The sequence below is a fragment of the Melanotaenia boesemani genome, chromosome 21, assembly GCF_017639745.1.
Source record: "Melanotaenia boesemani isolate fMelBoe1 chromosome 21, fMelBoe1.pri, whole genome shotgun sequence".
In the NCBI taxonomy this organism is placed as follows: Eukaryota; Metazoa; Chordata; class Actinopteri; order Atheriniformes; family Melanotaeniidae; genus Melanotaenia; species Melanotaenia boesemani.
The window spans coordinates 8,722,669-8,740,313 of record NC_055702.1 but is presented as its reverse complement, the minus strand read 5'-3'; the positions used below and the strand labels follow the sequence as shown (position 1 = coordinate 8,740,313).

The 17,645-nt window shown below is 39.4% G+C and overlaps 1 protein-coding gene across 1 annotated transcript in view; it reads right to left on the bottom strand.

Moving 5' to 3' along the window:
• kif19 (kinesin family member 19) overlaps positions 1–17,645 on the bottom strand; it is a 31,608-nt gene that overhangs the window by 1,767 nt on the left and 12,196 nt on the right. The window contains exons 3-17 of the mRNA XM_041974972.1: positions 9,863–9,973; positions 9,675–9,762; positions 9,077–9,213; positions 5,879–6,004; positions 5,589–5,783; positions 3,899–4,045; positions 3,670–3,792; positions 3,402–3,558; positions 3,117–3,291; positions 2,724–2,922; positions 2,342–2,612; positions 2,140–2,264; positions 1,875–2,038; positions 1,681–1,780; positions 1,141–1,264 (exon numbers count right to left, since the gene is read on the bottom strand). Coding sequence (XP_041830906.1) covers positions 1,141–1,264; positions 1,681–1,780; positions 1,875–2,038; positions 2,140–2,264; positions 2,342–2,612; positions 2,724–2,922; positions 3,117–3,291; positions 3,402–3,558; positions 3,670–3,792; positions 3,899–4,045; positions 5,589–5,783; positions 5,879–6,004; positions 9,077–9,213; positions 9,675–9,762; positions 9,863–9,973 — 2,242 coding nt within the window. The remainder of the gene's footprint in view (positions 1–1,140; positions 1,265–1,680; positions 1,781–1,874; positions 2,039–2,139; positions 2,265–2,341; positions 2,613–2,723; positions 2,923–3,116; positions 3,292–3,401; positions 3,559–3,669; positions 3,793–3,898; positions 4,046–5,588; positions 5,784–5,878; positions 6,005–9,076; positions 9,214–9,674; positions 9,763–9,862; positions 9,974–17,645) is intronic.

The window sequence follows — 17,645 nt, the reverse complement described above, 5'->3', positions numbered from 1 at the left end:
ACGTGCAAATCAAAGATGGAGCCTAAAAGGCACTGATGTTTTCTTTTTGTTTGTTTGTTTGTTTTTTTTTTTTTTTCTGTGGTTTGCATCATAAACTTTCTATAAAATTTTCCTTGCCGTGAGAAAAACTGGGGTGGACAGTATCTGAATAAATCATACAGAAATTAATGATTCAAAGCAAATTCTGAATCATCTACTGCAGCAACAAACCTGTCTAAAGCCATTTTTTGCTTGACATGGCTGTAATGATAGTTGCCATGAAGAGGGGTTTCTGCGACTGAGAATGATGACATGACAGAAAAGAACTTTTACACTCATGATAATATATTTGAAATGTTTAAAATATAGCCTGAGTCCTGCAACAGGATTTTTCTTTTCCATGTTTTGTAGCCTGGATTTCAGTCTGTATTTTCACCTACGTTGTCTTGTGTTTCTCCAGGAGTTTAAGATAACATTCATTCTCTGGATTAGCAACAACTTCAAGAAGAAACCAAGTGATGGAGAATGAGATAATTTTTTTTAGATAAGTTTGAAATGTCTTAATTTATTTGTCCTTTAATTTTTTTTTTAAACAGGCTGAACTACCTTTTATAAAAAGTGTGTGTATATCCATTTCAACTTTATACTTGACTTGACAGTGTTACAGTGCACTTCAGTATTATTGTGCACAGACCATTTCTGGGCTGCAGAAAGGTACTGCTCAGCTGTGCTACTGATGTGGAGCTGTTTGTGGCACCAGTTTGGTGCCATGATCCAGAGTCACTGGTTCGATTGCAGCCTACTATGTTTTTCTATGTTAAGTGAGTGCACATGCAAACTGCAGTTTAAACAGCTCTGTTTGTTTGAGACTAGTAATTTGTATGTCTCCAAGCAGATTGCACATTGCTGGCAGATAATTTACAGGACTGGGCATTAGATTGATAACTAACACAGCGCTAACAACTGCAATCTCTAAAATTAAGATTCTTACAGTATAAATTTAACTCATAAAGGATAAACTTCCTTCTTCCTTCTACCGAAATACTACCAACAAAAACCTTGTAAAATCTGCTCACATTACTGTTGAAGCTGCCAAACAATTCTCTCATTCCCGACCTCTGCTAACCCACACTGAATAATGCACTCAAAAGAGCATCTTACCATTTCGTGAAAGGGGGATATCTGTCCCGGCCTCGCTGCTCTCAGGTGATGAGTCCAGGTGACTGCTGACACTGTAGCTCAGATGGCTGTAGCTCAGGAAGCTGTCAGGAGCCAGAGGCTGCACCTGCAGGCAGGACATGCGGAATGAGTCATATGACCAGACATTAACCACAGTTCTTTGCTTTCAGTCTGTCAATCAGTTCTGTGCCTCCAAAATCAAAATTTAAAAAAGCTCTAGGCTACTTTTGTAGTCTAGAGCTAGTAATGTTTAGTTAATCTTCACACCTTTGATGCATTTTTCAAAGAGAGAAAACTAGATGGCTGTTATCTTATTTCAAGTATGAAACAAAGGTGTAAATTTACTTGAAATGAGGGTGAAGGATCTGTGTGTGCTTATTAAGACAGAGAGGCTTGGTGCTTAAAGTAAAAAAAAAAACAACAACAAAAAAAGCATGTGATCTGACTATTAATTCATGATACAAAGCACCTCTTTGGGGATGCCACTGAAGTGCAATAATTCAGAGCAATTAGTATCATTACCTCTCTGTTGCCCTTCCCGTTAATGTGGATCGGAGGTGGGGTCATTACAGCCGAGTTCTTCATCTGTCTGGCATGAGGGCTGCTCTTGAAAACTTTGTCTCTGAAGCAAAAACAGTGAATAAGGTTAGAAGTGATGTATGTATATAAAGTTTTATAAAAACAGATTATGAATAATAAAAAACAAGTCCTCTTACAGCTCAGGCTCTGGCAGGATGGGGGGCAAGGTGTGTCTGCGCATTTTGGCTTGACCTCGTCTGTTATCGGAGCACATGTAGCGAATGCTCTCCTGGTCTGAATCCACATCCTGCAGGGTGTCGCGACCCTGAATGGGTAGGGTGATCTTTGGTAGAGATCCCTCCTGGAAAGAAAAACACAAAAAGGATTTGTGTCAGTGCTCATCTTGTTTCACTTATCTATATTTAAGTGTGTTAATTAATTGCTTTGTCCTACTGCTATTACCTTGATGGTGTGTCTGGTGGTTGCCTTATCTAGGGCCATGGCTCTGTCCAGTTTCCTCTCATCCAGCTCTCTTGTGTACATATCATACAGCTCCTGGAGGTGTGGCGGTACAGGCAGACTGTGATCTGGAACACAAATAGATGCATATTCAGAGAAAGTGAAACTGACTTAACCTAAAACAACAACCAGAATGAAAACTCACCATCAATGAACTGCCTCTGCTGCTGGATGATCTCGTCACACAGGTGTCTGTGCTGCTCAAAGCGCTGCACCACAAAGTTCTTCTGCCGGATGACGTTGTCTTTGAGCAGTGCGTGGGATTGCATCTCAGTGTTCTCGATTTCAAGCTCGTGGACCTTGCAGAGAAGGCCCAGGACCTCATGCTGCTCCTCTGAGCTCACCCTCCGAGGCAGCAGCTCTTCCAGGCGTCGGGCTTGCTCCCGAAGCTGCAGAAACCTGCACTCCAGCAACCCCTTACGGGACACAAGTGGTGATTCAGTGAGTTCAGGAGTGTACACAAATATCTACAGCAAGATGATGCAGGGACATTTAGTTGTTTTCATGATGCTGACAGACAAAACCACCTTCTGTTTTTGAATCTTTTTCTGTTCGGCCATGAGTGTGACCAGGTTTTCTCGAGCCACCGCCACCTCCTGGGTCTCTGTGCTGTCTGGGGGAGATTCCGAGGAATCTGAGTCCTTCTCACTTTCGTCTTTGTTGACACTTTCCTTCCTCCTTTCTGCACGCCACTTCCTTCTGCGCCTACTCCGCTCCTGCTCCCAACTAAGATTAAAAAACAAGTTCCTGTCAGTGATAATCACCAGCTGAAAGCACAATTCTTAAACACTGTACACTGCTTTGAATTTGGAAGTCAAATTTCAACAATTTTTTTCCGCTCACTGAAATCCTAAATGATCCACTCAGGATTGTTAGATGGCTGGTTGGAGAGAAATGTGACAAAAATCCTAAAAACTGACTCTGCAATGATTAGAAGGTGTTTGGAGGTATCGATCTGGATCTCCATGCTGCTGTTCTCCAGCTCCATCAGGCTCCTCCTGATCTCCATCTGCTGGCGGAAGGCATCCAGAAGCTGCTCCCTCAACTGATCCATCTCTGCACGGCTCTGCTGGCTGGAGTGGGCCTGTACCTCCGCTGCCAGTGTGTAGAAATGAACAGTAAGACATAATGTAATAGAAATGATACAGTTATTAACAGGTATTACTACAAAGCTTAACAAGTGAATATTCTTCAAGTAAATTTACCCTGGATGTTGCGGATGTCAGCGCGGTCTGAGCTAAGCTGGCGGCTCGCCTGATCTGCGATCTTCTTCTTGAGCCGCTGGATTTCACAGCGCAGGTCTGAGATGATGTTGGTGTATTGAGCAATGTGGTACGACACATTTATCAGGTTCTTCTTCACCTGAAGCACACAGCGATGAGAACAAGATCACAAGATTTAGTATTTATAAAACACAGTTTTATCTATTAAACTGAAGTATATTTACAAGAGACATGGAAGTTCTGAGCTTACCCGTGTTCGAATGCTTTTGGCACGGTCTGCGTATGTCAAAGTATTACGAGACTCTTCAAAAGCTATAGAGGCGGGGCTAATGTGGGCTATCATGACCGTCCTGCTGTTCCCACCCAAAGAGTCCTATTTTTCACAGATGAGAGGCAGGATGATGATTGTAATGAGCACAGCATGCAATTAAAGTCAACTTGAATGATCTGAACAGTATCTTCCTGATAAACTGCAGTACCTTCAGGAGGCGAGTCAACTTGCTGTCTCGATAGTTGACGTACTTGTTTCCGTTTTTGTCGCTCAGGGCATTTATGCAGTTTCCCAAAGCCAAGAGGGAGCGGTTGATGTGGGCTCCTTCTTTCAACCGCTGACCTCGATTCTGAGTCTGAAAGATGAGGAGAAAAAAACCTCTGAACCCAAAGTATTTTTCGATGCTTCATTCTAATGATGGCAGATATAGAAATCCCTCAGGAAACATGATGGGTATGGGGTATAACATGCAACACAGGCAACCAGCTCAACTTTCAATAAATGGTCTTTGGCTTGAAGACAAAGGTTGGGTTACATATATTTAATCTTTTTTCACTGATAGGTGGGGAGAGTCAGGAAATTTACATACTTTCATGCATCAGGATTTAGATATATATTTTTAGACCTAAACACTAATTTAGACTTCTAAATAAATAATAATGATAATAAAAGGTTTTTAAACTGTGTTGACAAGTTGATGAAAAATAAAAACAATGGTGAGAAATGTTTTTTAAATTAATTTTTTAGAGGACTTTAAAGCTCTTTTTTCCCGGGTGCACATACAGTTAGTTATATCAGATTAGTTGACACACTGAGCCAAATTCCAGTCTTGGCCAATAGATGGCATTACTTACTATGTTTGCCCCATTAGTGCTGCTCCTCGGAGGCAGAGAAAATTCTTATTCAATACAATACAAAATTCAATACAAAAGAAGTTTTGATCAATTTTCTGCTAATATTGGAGGCCATATACTCTCTTCATCAGTAGTATAGATGGGACTATTTCAGTCTTCATCTGCTGTATGTTCATTTCACGGTGTGTCACACTACCGCTTTGGTAAATAGGCAACAATAACAAGAGATTCCTACCACTGACAACACAGCTAACTAAAAAAAAATGTCATCTGACTGCTTAATCAGAAGGTCAATAATTGCTGTAGTCCTTGCATCGCCTCAGGAAGTCCAGGAAGTAAACCCGGGCGGCCTGGACGCAGTGAAACTGCAAATGGCTCATTAAATCAGTTATGGTTGTCAGCAAGGTCTGATAATTTATTTTTTTTTACTACAATAATAACAGAACTGTTTTTGGCTTACTTTGCAGCCATAAAATCAAGTTGAAAACACTGCAATCTACACACCCACCTGATATAAAGCAACACAAGCGTTTATTTGGGGTCATGTTTCTGGAAAAAGAAGTCTGTAAAGACGTACAAAGAGGACCTGCTGCAGGATGTTACGCCGCTCTGATGTTTGACAGCCACATGCAGCACATGTTCAATGCTGCAGCTATAGCTAATCAAATCTGAGAGAGTTAACTATTGAATATTATCTGCTATAACATCCACCAAGCTATAATAATTACTTCTAAAAAAAGTCCATCTCCTGCAGCTGAAAGCTTTGCTATATCTGCAGAGCACAGTGTTACACTAACAGTAACATAAACCCATCTGCAAATTTGGTGGTGTATTAATTTCATAAACTGTGCAGTGGTTTGCCGTGGCTGATATAAAAGAGGTTTAATTCAACAGTACCAGACCCTCAGTCTTCTGGGCTGAATCTACATGGCAAAAAACACCTCAAGGTAGCAGAATTACCACACAGATAAAAACACATCTGCACACACACAAACCAAACATAACTGTGCAAATGAAACAGTTCCATTCAGTACATACACACACCTGTGCTGCTCGCTCTGAGCCTGCAAGGTCGATCATGAAAAGGCGAGCAAAGCGGACCTCCTGCAGGACATCGCGACAGCGGCTCTGCTGTTTGACGGCCACCTGCAGCACAGCGTGGGAGCGAGATGACGTCTGATTGGCCGCTGTCGGCTCCTGGGTGCGCTGTTTGTTGCCCTTCATCAGTAATTCCATGATCTGAAAACACACAGGTACAGTTCTTACCTGCAGTTTCTCAACATTTTGATTAATAATGAGGAAAACAAAAAAATGGGATGGTTAACATCGCTCACCTCTTGGGCATTAATGGTAGACACCTCTGTGATTCCTGCAACCTGAATCACACCCTTTGAGTCTTCTCTTAGGTCTAAGAAGCCTGAGGATGGGTTTAGCAGGTCACGGATCATCTCATTGTAGATCTATAAAGACACATACAGAACATCGCTCATTAGTACAGGGAGAACATTTATACAAACCTCCATTCAAGACTCAAACCTGAAACAAAAACATGAGCTGCTATATTTTTTTTCCAACTACTCAATTGGAAATTACAGCTTGTTGAGTGGCAGGCTGTCAGTGCTGTCCTTACAGGTAAGAAAACTCCACTGACTCCTCTGGGTTGACAGTGAATGTCTAAGCGAAAACCCATCAGCCACATAAAAGCAAAGCAGAGGAAGTGACATCCAGGAAATTTACCACTGGCTGGCAATCTGTAAATAGTTTGGGAAGGTAATGACACCTTTTATTTGCCAAGCTCACTTTAGCTGCTAGCACTAACAAGAGGAGTCTTTTACTCACACTGTAAGCTGGATATTTGTTCAGTCATTTTTTTTTCCCTTGTTGCTGGTGGTTACACAAGACTGAGAGTGAGCTGTCATGCTAACAGCTCTGTACTTACACATATAGTAACAGTGCAGCAGAGCTTAAAAGTTTGTATTATTTTTTTTCCCACAGATTACACCTGACTTATGTAGCAAACACGCTATTGAACCACCAATGTTAGAGAATCATTTCACTGAAAAAAAAGAAGGATGTATTTTTATCCGAACAGGTTACATCTCTGTGTTTCTGTGCAAATGTCTGAGACTGAGATGTGAACAAGAAAAGGAACAGATGTGTGCTCTCTACTCTATCGGGCAATAAAACAGTGTTTAACCTCTTTGCAGTGAGGCAACAGCAGTAACAGATTGCTCCCTGGAAACTGCAAACACACGCATCACACACCCCCACTCATCTAAGGATTCATCCTGATGAGATCAATACAGGTCAGTGCATTCAGATTTCATGCCTGCTGTTTTTATAGAGAAAAAAAAATCATTTCCACCCACCCAGAGTGCAACTATAGAGCTGCTCTTTGGTACTATTGTCACTCAGAGTGCATAATGACAGCGTCTGGCAGTGAAAACAAAAAGCATCATTTTGATGTCAAATCCAACCCTCCATCCTTGAAGGAAAATTTTTTGGCCAACAAGTGCTTATTTGTGCCACTTTGATTTTGTGTTGAAGGCTGAATGTTCTTTTCATGTTGGCGCTTTGAATACACGATTCTCTTCATCATCTGCCTCAGGCTCTGTCACTCTGTCAGCTGCATCAGTTTCTGGCAAGATTTGCCTTCCTTTTCTCTGTGACAGCCTGAACACTTTGAATAAATTACATTTCTATTAGGCTCCTGCTGTTTTCCAGAACATCTGATTGTGACCTCTTTACTACAAACTTTCTGTATGACAACATAAATTTCAGATTTCAAAATCAAGGACAGTGAAATATGAAGGGAAATATCACATCACTGAGGCTCAGCTCTGTTGTTAAAAGTCTGATGAACCAACTCCATTGAATCCAGTACTGGTAAGGGCATTAAACTCCTGGGCTAAGCTGTTCCAGCCTTTCTGTAATGAGGTGTGGAAGCAGGGCCAGCAGGCACACAGAGAAAGCCACATCTTCAGCATGCTGCTTCATCTGTGCCTCATCGTCCACTGACAGAAGAAGAGATAATCGTTCTGCCAACAGGGCGATAGCTACTGCACATATGAGCACAGCCAGTGTAAAATTTGTACCTTACTGTGGTGTTTCTCAAAGGTTGCTACTGAGTGTACAGTGGTGTTAAAGAGAGCTGGTGCACTTATGTGAAATGTCTTCTGTACACCCTTTGATGATGATGAAGTTGAAGTTACATGGACTTATAAAAAGTAAAAGACTTGACAAGCTGCATCATTCCCGCTGTTCCCTTGTTATAGTTTCTGTAAAGTCCATTCAGTCTCTTTTTTTGGTGCAAACTCCACCTAATGGCCCTGAAACACCAAGTTTATCTGAAAAAAGTAAAATGAACAAGCTGACTGATAGAATGACTGAAGAGTTACACTTATGACAGCAAACTCTGTGACACAAATCTACATTTTGTGCTCACACTGGGATAAATTAATAAGTCAGTAACGTGCCCTGGTACCTAAACAATGTAGCTTTCATTATACTGTAAACTCCTAATATGAATAGAAATAAGGAAACTGAAGGAAAGATAGGACAACATTAACCTCCTCTTCACAAGACCTATTATTTCTGCCTCCTGTCTAAAATAGCAAAACCAAACTAAATGATGTTTATCTTTACGACTACAGGGGCTGTATGTATATTGTTGCTCTCAAAAGAAAGCTTAGATTAGTACAGAAGTGTCATAAGTATCGTGACACTTTTCATGAATAAATTCACCTGGAACACTGCAGAACATTGATTCCCAACCTGGGGTCCTTGGACCCCCAAGCGAGTCCCCAAAGAGCACAGTGGGTCCCTGAGGCTTTGACTGTTCAGAGCTGGTGTGATTTAAATGAAGGCCATGTCCACACAGAGATGAGCTGAGGTGAATTCACTTACGTTTTTTTTATTGGCTCATTAATTATTTAGGTAAATAGCTAACTTTGGTTTTATCAAAGGAAAGGAGTCAGCCAGGATGCATCATTTATGGTGAGAAGCAGCTAATAAAAGCATAAAGCCAAGCATGGTTTCAACATGGGGCCGGTGGGGGTCCACAGCTTTTTGGTAGTTGCATGAAGGGGTCCTCAGGGAAAAGAGAATGGAACCACTGCTGCAGAAAATGTAAATGTTATCTCCTCCTAAAAGAAAATCACAATGAAAACCAGAGGATGGCAGTCCAATTTATTTAGATATTAGTAAAGTAACAATACCCCCTTTGTCTTCATGTCAACTACCAGGACCTGTGTGATTAATTTAAAAAAAGGCAGTCATTTTTTGATGATAGCATGCTACAGGTTAGGATTGGTCCTTCCTAGGTTGTGCAAAGATCTGGTCTGATCTCTGTGGCTAGTGCAAGAGATGGCCAGTGCTACAGTTATACTGAACCGAGGATGTGATAATTATCTACAGCTGAAATAAGCAGCGATCACAAATTATTGACTACTAGATGATGTGCCATCGCTGCTGCATTGACCGAATGATTCTGTCTTTAAGTCTGGAGGCCAGCTTCTTGGAAGAAGACTTGCCTCGAGATATGACATGGAGACGCTGTACAGCATGTCATCACTGGTCTCCTCGATGGCACGAAAAAGGTCGTTCAGTGTGCGGACGTAGATGCCTGGCTCCTTGTCTGTTCCCAGCATGGTGTATGTCTTCCCACAACCTACCAACAAAACACAATAAACACAAGCTGTCAGCACCGAAATACTGATGGTGAAAACAGATGAACATCCAAAATGTCAATAATTTCCCAAATAAGCCGGTATCTCCCTAAAATGAGATCAGCAGTAAATTTCTGGGAACGGTTGTACGGGAAACCATAGGAAAGAGTTGGAAAAACAAAGACAAAGGTGAGTAACTTGATGGACTGACAGAGCTCAGCTAGTCTTTGACAGTCTGCCATATCCATTTGACATCAGAGGAGGAGCATGACTAATTTTCTCACCTTACTTTTAGCTAAAATTGAAACTTAAACAAGGGGTTGGTAAGATGTCTCATCCTCTTCCTGAAAAAGTGGGCTGACTGACAAAAGATCGAGTGTCAGGAAGATGACAGATGAAATTGGTGGAAGACACCTAAATTCAGACAGAGCACCATGTATCTGGATTACACAAAAACACAAACCTGTGGGTCCATAGGCAAACACAGTGGCATTGTAGCCTGATATGAGGCCTTCAATGAGACCTTTGGTTGTAGATCTGTAAACCTCTTCCTGCAAAGGAGGAAGAAAATAAAAAACATTAGAGGAACACAAGTATGGAACATTTGAATCATTCAGCTTTGGTTTATTTAAGCTTTTATTTCTGACTGACCTGACTGGCTGAGAAGTCGAATGCCACATCAAACATGTAAGTCTTCTCCCTGGAGCGGTTGGCACGGAGGATGTCATCTGGATCTTCCATGGGGTCCATCAGAACCACCATCTAATGATGGAGAAGGAATAAAAGACAGGGAAATGAAAGAGAGAAGAACAAATCGTGAGTAGGCGGTTAGTGTTCAACCCTGCGTTGACATTTCAGTTGCCAATTACCTTGATGATGGGTCTCTTTGTCAATCACTATAGAAAGCTGTGCTAATGAGCAAAAGTGGTCTCAGGTAAGTGAAGTGAGGCTTGAACGTGTGGCAAAGGTGAAAGTAGAAAAGACAGATGAAATGTCACTGAAATACAAATTACTCTATTAACTCAGCTCTGCTGGGACTGATTCACGTGTCGTATTATTCTAACAGCCAAAAGGTCTAATTAGTTTCAGTCTATCTTTATATGAAAATGTGCATTAACATATAAATATAACAGGTCAAAAGGCCTCCAAAAACAAACCAACAAAATAAATATAATGCACATCTGTAGTAGGAGTTTAGTTTGTTACAGATTTGTTTGTTTTTTTCCTAGTGAGTCACTTTGCATGTGATACAGCCAAAAGATGCTAGACGCAGTCATGACCTTAAGAGCAGTGAATCATTAAAATCAGTTCTAGGTTTCTGGTAAATTTCTCGAGGCTTCTGACCATTTGATGAATGCATATCCCCACCACAACATCATGACTACCAGCATCCACCTAATGATCATCAACCACCATTTTTCCTCATGTTTTTGGTGCCGTTTGTCTATGAGCAAACTTTTTTCACTGTACTGTACTGGTTGTTTTAGACAAGAATCTCTCATGAATAAATCTTCTTATATTATTAAGGTTGTTTATTACTTTTGACTGGACTGATTCAGCCCCCATACAACAGGACTATGACAGAAATATGCCATTTTTTACTGTATTCTATCAACAGAAAGAGCAAAACAATGCTTATAAATATTTTGTGTAAACTGACCCTCACTTGGATAAACGTCAGATGTCCAAGGGTCCGTAAATGCAGCATGTAATATATCTATATGTTGTTCTGCATCACCTACTCTACCTTGTTCTAGATCATAATGCAGAATCTCACCAGCCATTTCCATGCTGATAATATCTGTCATAAAACCTCCAGATGTGACTACAGTTAAAAACCTAAATTGATGAAGAAACTAATTTAAAAACAAATTTTTTTGTTATTATACATGCTGACATATTTAATTAAACATGTAAAACCTGAAATAAAACTAAAAATCCCATGTAAAAGTAAAGGAATGAACTCTATTTTTATTATGGAATTGTACTGGAATTATATAAAAAACTTTTTTTTTTTTACAGGTCATGACTGCTGTAGTCTTCACGGAGAAATGAAAGTCAATTAAACAGCTTTACACAGGACTCAAAGTCCAGATGTTAGAAGGTGTCAGTGTGTGATTGTATATTTTTAAAAAGTCCTTTAGATGTATAGTAAAGTGGATGTTATTATCCGTATGTATTATGATAGAAATTCAGATATAACTGCTGATACTAAAGTGTTCATATTTAGGCAGGTTTACTCTTTTTAGAATTTTAGTAGCAGAAACTTGAAGTTTAACGTATTTGTTGTTTTTAAAAATGTAGTTTACAATGGAGCTGAATTTATTTCAGCTAAAGCAGGGCCATGCCTGGAATATTTCCTTTCCTGTGATATATCTGCAAATGTCAACCTGCCACCTGTTCGTTTTCGTTTTCCTTGCTCCATCTGTCCTCTTTCTTCTGATTCCCTTCTATCTCTTTCTTCTTTTTCATATGTGGGGAGCCTTGGAGCTCCCCGTGATGCCTTTCACGCATGAAAGCTTACTAGCTTTCATATCACAGTTAAACTGCATAAAGTATATCTATTTAATAAATAAGTTCTTATATTTAACTTGTTTTTTTCACACCACATGTAATCACAACAGACGAGTAAGGAGAGCATAACTGATGGAGATGGGTGGGGGTCAATGATGAGCGCAGTCATCTTATAATATCAGCCTCATACCTATAACTGCATATGTTTACTTTTCTTGTAAAAGAAAAGAAAATATGCAGAATTATTACTGGATGAAATCAAGTCAGCTGAACTGCTCCGCTAACCTTGTTCACCCGCTGGGAAAAAATACATTTAATATGTGGTTTATACAAATTAGAAAAGAAAAGACATGAAATTGAAAAGAGCGGAAAATGCCAGTCGGAAGCTGTCTTCAGTGTATAATAGGTTGTCCTTGTGACAGTCTGTATGGTACAGACACAGCAGCTATGCACTCATTTATACAAATAGCCATCCCCACAGGCAATCTGAAATGTTCTAGTTCCTGCTCATAATGACTGAACAAGCCATGCACATGTCAAATTCATCCACAGCATGTGGAAGACAGATACAAGAGCAAGTAAATTTGAAGGGAACATGGGAAAAATTGTGCTTTCTGAACAGCACCATCACATTTGATGTGAATATGCAAAGACTGAAATGTCACATTGTTCCAGCTGTGCTGCCTGACATTGCCTTACTCTTATTTCCACAACCACCAGTAAATGAAAGCTCTCACAAAGATTCTTTCAGGTAAAGAGCAACATGGTGTTAAATAAAAGAGAACATTTAAAATGGCTGGCCAACCACAGAGTCAGCGTAGGTGCAATTTATTTGAGCTTGCTGCAGCAGAATGATCACCATCAGCATATGATCTATTTAAGTGTTCTGGCAACAAGAAAAGTCTCTAAAAATTTGTAACCCTCAAATTCTTACTTTGGGGCAGCTGGGATTTTGTGAGGTGTGATCAGTTGGTCAGCTTCATTTAGCAGCCGACCTTGAGAGTCCTCTGAGGTCTGCACCCCGCTTGTTTGATGACGCCCTCAACGGCTAAGCTGCTCACTTTGAAGCCTCTCAATTGAAATTCAAGAGGGGAGATTTCACTTCTAATAAACTGACAAAAACACATGAAGGCGGGAGGCATGGCAAGCTAACACAGCTTTCAATCAGTAAAAAGGTAAACAGGAGAGAGGCGCGCAGCATTCAAGAAAAAGAGTAAAGATGGAGAAATGTGAGAGATGAAGCAACACTTGATCTCAGCACAAAGAAAACTTGTGAAGCAAATTAATGCCACTCTCTTCCTGATCCCTCTTCCTCTTTTTCGTCCAAGTGGCTGCAGTGACGTTCGAGTTCTGATCGTGTTTCAGGAAAAAGATACTGAGAACAAAGGAGTGCTTCTTTTGATATCCAAGGTCAGAAACTCTTAAGTCACTTAGTTTCAGTCAGTCTGATATCCCCCACAATCAATGTGAGAATAGTCTGAAGAATTAGTTCACTAAAAAAGTGGTTAACACCAGGAGTCCGAGTCCTTGAGCGAAAAGGAAAAATAGCACCGTTGTAAGACTGTTCACCCTCCAGAACCATGTACTGTTAGGCCGGTTGTACGGTGAACCATCTGGAGCTTTTAACTGAGGAGCGATATTTGTGTTTTTTACAGGTATCGGCCAATACGCAAGCATGGTGAGTTTTGAACTTAGTGAACTTCTGTGAGTGCACTGAAGGAAATTATATTTGCTATGAAATAATCTTGTACGCCATCAGGGTACATAGATCTCTGACAGCTGAATGATTTCACACAGCAGCTGATCGATCAGAGTGATCGCTGATATAAGCTGATATAATAGAAAGCTGATATAACAGACAACAGTTACCTTCCATTGATCTACAAAGTCAAATAAAAGAGTTTCAGTAGAATAAAAAGTCCAATTAGTTCTAAACTGTCTTGTTTTATTCCATGAAGTCAAGAAGTGGCTGCAGCACAAAGTTGGGGAGAAAGAAAAAGTCCTATGATCAAAATAGCCACTTGTAGCCGGAATATGATTTTATTTCTTCTGGTCTTTACATATTAAATATTAAAACTTATTTTAATGAAAATTAACATAGTTTTAGGAAAGGTCAGGGACCAGCAAGGCTTCATTTTATTTGACAGTTATTGACTATGCACATTTCAAAACTGTCTTGGCTGTTCTTTTGTTAAATGCATCTAATGTATACAAAACAAAGATTTATTCACCAGAAGTCAACAGTGAGCATTTCTGTGAGGTGCAGAGGAGAGATCAGCAGCTGTTCATCGGTGGTTCTCTAAAAGTTCAAACTGCAGCCTTTTCACCTCATTCATGTTATTTTATAGGAATTCCCCGGCACACGGATCAATGAGCAGGCTGATGAAGAGGAGAAGTAGTACACACAGCTAGATCACTACCTACAGGAGAAAGGTATAGGCTAATGGATGAAAATGCAGAGTGTTTCTGTTTCCTCCATTATAACCAGCAGCTCCTAAACTGCGAGGATTAAGAACTTTCAGAACTTTATCTTTAATAATAATAATAATAAAAAAAAAAGAAATGAGACTCGTAACATTATTATTGTCATTTCATTATGTAAATTAAGGGAACAAAAGCAGTATCGGCTCCAAATATTGGCTCAAAAAAATTGGCACCCTGGCTGACGTGAAAAAAAATCCATATTGGTCGATCCCTACTTTTACCATGTTTGTGTAGATCTTCAGTGATAACTAAAGATCACTAAGTGGTGACTAAATCTAAATAGATTAAGTAGATTTCAGGCTAGTTTGTGTTACACTAATGAAAATTTTCATAATCTTCTCTGCCAATGCCAAAAAGCTTATTCTGCTTTTGACTTTTGTTTGAAACTTCTGGTTGAAGAATGGGATTCCACGGCCAGGCTGGTCCCCAGCATGTGGAGGAGGTGCCAGAGTGTTGCGGGTGTGTCAAGTTCTTCCACATGCTACTGAGGCCCCTAACACCAAACATAAGTCAACAAAAGAATAAGCTATTTGGAACTAGCAGAGAAGATTTGACAAGTTTTTCATGGACACAAGCCACATTCTTAACTCTGCTGCTCATCTAACTAATCCATTATCTTTACAAAGGTAGCACCATTTTAAAATAAACAGCTTTTCAACGGTATGTGAAATATTGCCAAGAACTGTTATAACGTGGAACAAAAATCAACCAAGCACAAATTTCTTTCATTTTATAGGTTTATATTTAGATTAATAACGGTGGCCTCACTCTAAATCCAAATAAGATATTTAGGATGTTAGTAGGAGAGTATTAAAACAGATAAACATGTCATAAACACATTTTGGCTCACTGTACAAAAAACAATTAAAATAAAATAAAATAATACATACAGTCATTAAATAATACTATTTATGAATTACAAGGATTTTTTTTTTTACTGGTTTTAGGATTTTTCTATTTCTATTTTTCTTTCTATTTTCTATTTATGTTGCCACCTGTAGCTCTGCTGGACCAAAGACAGACAACCTAGCGTTTTAATCAACACAACTTTTTGTTTCTCAAACAATATAAAAATCAGACAATACGATCTATATCACTGACCAAACCATGTCTGTCTGACCTGTGTGAACTGTACCAGTGTATGTATTTGTTCTCCCTGACCAGTCAGCCCCTCACTTCTTATGTTTTGTATTTAAAAGCAACAACGTGAGTTGTATACTGCCTTACAGTTTTCCTGATGGTCGCTAACTTGACAGCTATTTAAAATAATGATGCACCGAAACATCTCTTTCCTTGATATTTTATTTAAACTTTGTGGTGTTTTCAGTATTATTTAATCTACTACTTATATATTATATTATACTTTTAATTATAAGATATTAAAATATTATTTTCTTGTATTGTTTTATATGTTCTGAAATGTGGCACTCGTGTTTACATTTACAATTGTTTTAAAACCAAAAGGTTTAAAAAGAAAAAATATGTACCTTTGTAAATGTATCCCTCTCAGAGTGGAGTGTTATTATATGCATGGTGTGCATGTGTAATTGTGTAATTGTGTAATTGTGCTCCATGAGAAAGCTAATGAACATGCCACAATGCTCTTACATAACCGTGTGTGGTAGGGATCAAATGTCCATGCACAGTTTTGTCCCTGCACATGCACTTGGGAAAATCATTAAAAGCTAAAGGCGATGATGACACCTACAGTCCCATCTGTCGCCTGTGTTTCTTGAGTTACAGAACCACCTCAGCTCTGCCCATGAACATCCACGCAACAGCTGCTGCTCAGGAAGATTGTAAGCCACTCATATTCTTAAGTCTTCTGATAAGACTGGAAGGTGATGGCTCCAATGAGATATTGCAGCAACATAGAACTTAATATCTGATCATGTGCCCGGATGCCAGTTATGAGACTGTATGGAGCCATCCAGATGTCAGCACATGCAAGTACCCTTCACTGACTGTCCTCTGTGTACAATTAAGAGGCTTCCGAGAAACAAAGAGTCTGGGGTGAAGTACAGGTCATAATTAGCTGTTGAGCCCTGACAGCCACTCTGAGAACAGAACAGGTTAAGGAACATGGCAGCTTCCTGGAACATGTGATATCTCCCACATATCCTCTATCTCTCTGGCAGTTCCATGGAAACATGTATTCATACACACTCGGCAACAAAGAAAGTAGCAACAAGCAGGTTTGTGAGAGGTAGTAAGGAGTAGTAAGCAGTAAGGAGGCATAAAGCATGACTGACCAAAGTGACAAAGGTTTGGGAATCTCGTTTAAGAAATTTTCAGGTCTCACACAAATTACAAAATCAGAAGCACATTTTCAAAATTCTAGTGTAAAACAGCTGAGGATGATAGAAGGACGGCTTTTACAACAAGACGATGAGAAACAACTCAAAGCTTCAATATATGCCAAGACCCACATACTGAAGATTTACCCACAATCCTAACACAGCCTCAACTGAAACATGATAAAAAAACTGTGGACATACAACAAAGGATGCACTGCAAGTGGTATAAGAATAACAAAACTACCATTACCATGTACCATAACAAAACTATTACTATTTCAGCTTTGTTTGCAGCAACTATTATATTGTTTTAATTTTTTTTCCTGTTTTTGCCAAATTTTCTATTTTTTGCCCCCCATTTTTGTACATATACTTTTGTGCATTGTCTTCTTGTTTCATAATCTACCAACATGGTACTAGTGCTACTGCATTTACACAAACTGAAAAATAAACTAAACTAAAAAACAAAAAAGAATATCTTAAAACAAGCCTGCTGCAAAATAAACAAATGAGGGAAAAAAAACTGTCAAACAAAACCTGAAGTGCTCTTAGATGAGCTGGAAGTATTTTCTTGCTGTGATGAAAAGATGGAGACAGACTCTAACGGGGGTCCAAACTTGACATTTAGGCTTATTATCTTTTCCATTTAGCAATAAAAAAAAAATTACATTTACAAGATAACTTTACAAAATATAAAGCGATTAATCAATGATGAAATAATCACCTTTCATTCTTAGTCTCAAATTAGTGATCATACAGTCAAATATCACACCTATTAAAGTACATTATCACAAACAGCTGTAGTTCACCAAAAACTTTAGGTCATTAGTGCACACTGTTAAACACTAATCCATTATCATCTACATCAGCTGCACAAACTATCAGCTGGCAGAATCATCCCCACACAAACTGACCAGTTCATCTCTTATTCTGGTGTACTTGAATCATGAGCAGGCTTCAAACAGGGATGAGTCAGCGGACAGCTGCAAGGCAACCATTTTCCAAACCCACCAAGCTCTTAGACACTGATATGAGTAATAGACATTTTTAAGTTGCTGCAGAGTCACTGTTAAGAAACAACCCGAGGGGGAAAAAAACACCCCTGCCTACTAAAATCCACCATTTGAGCACATTTATTA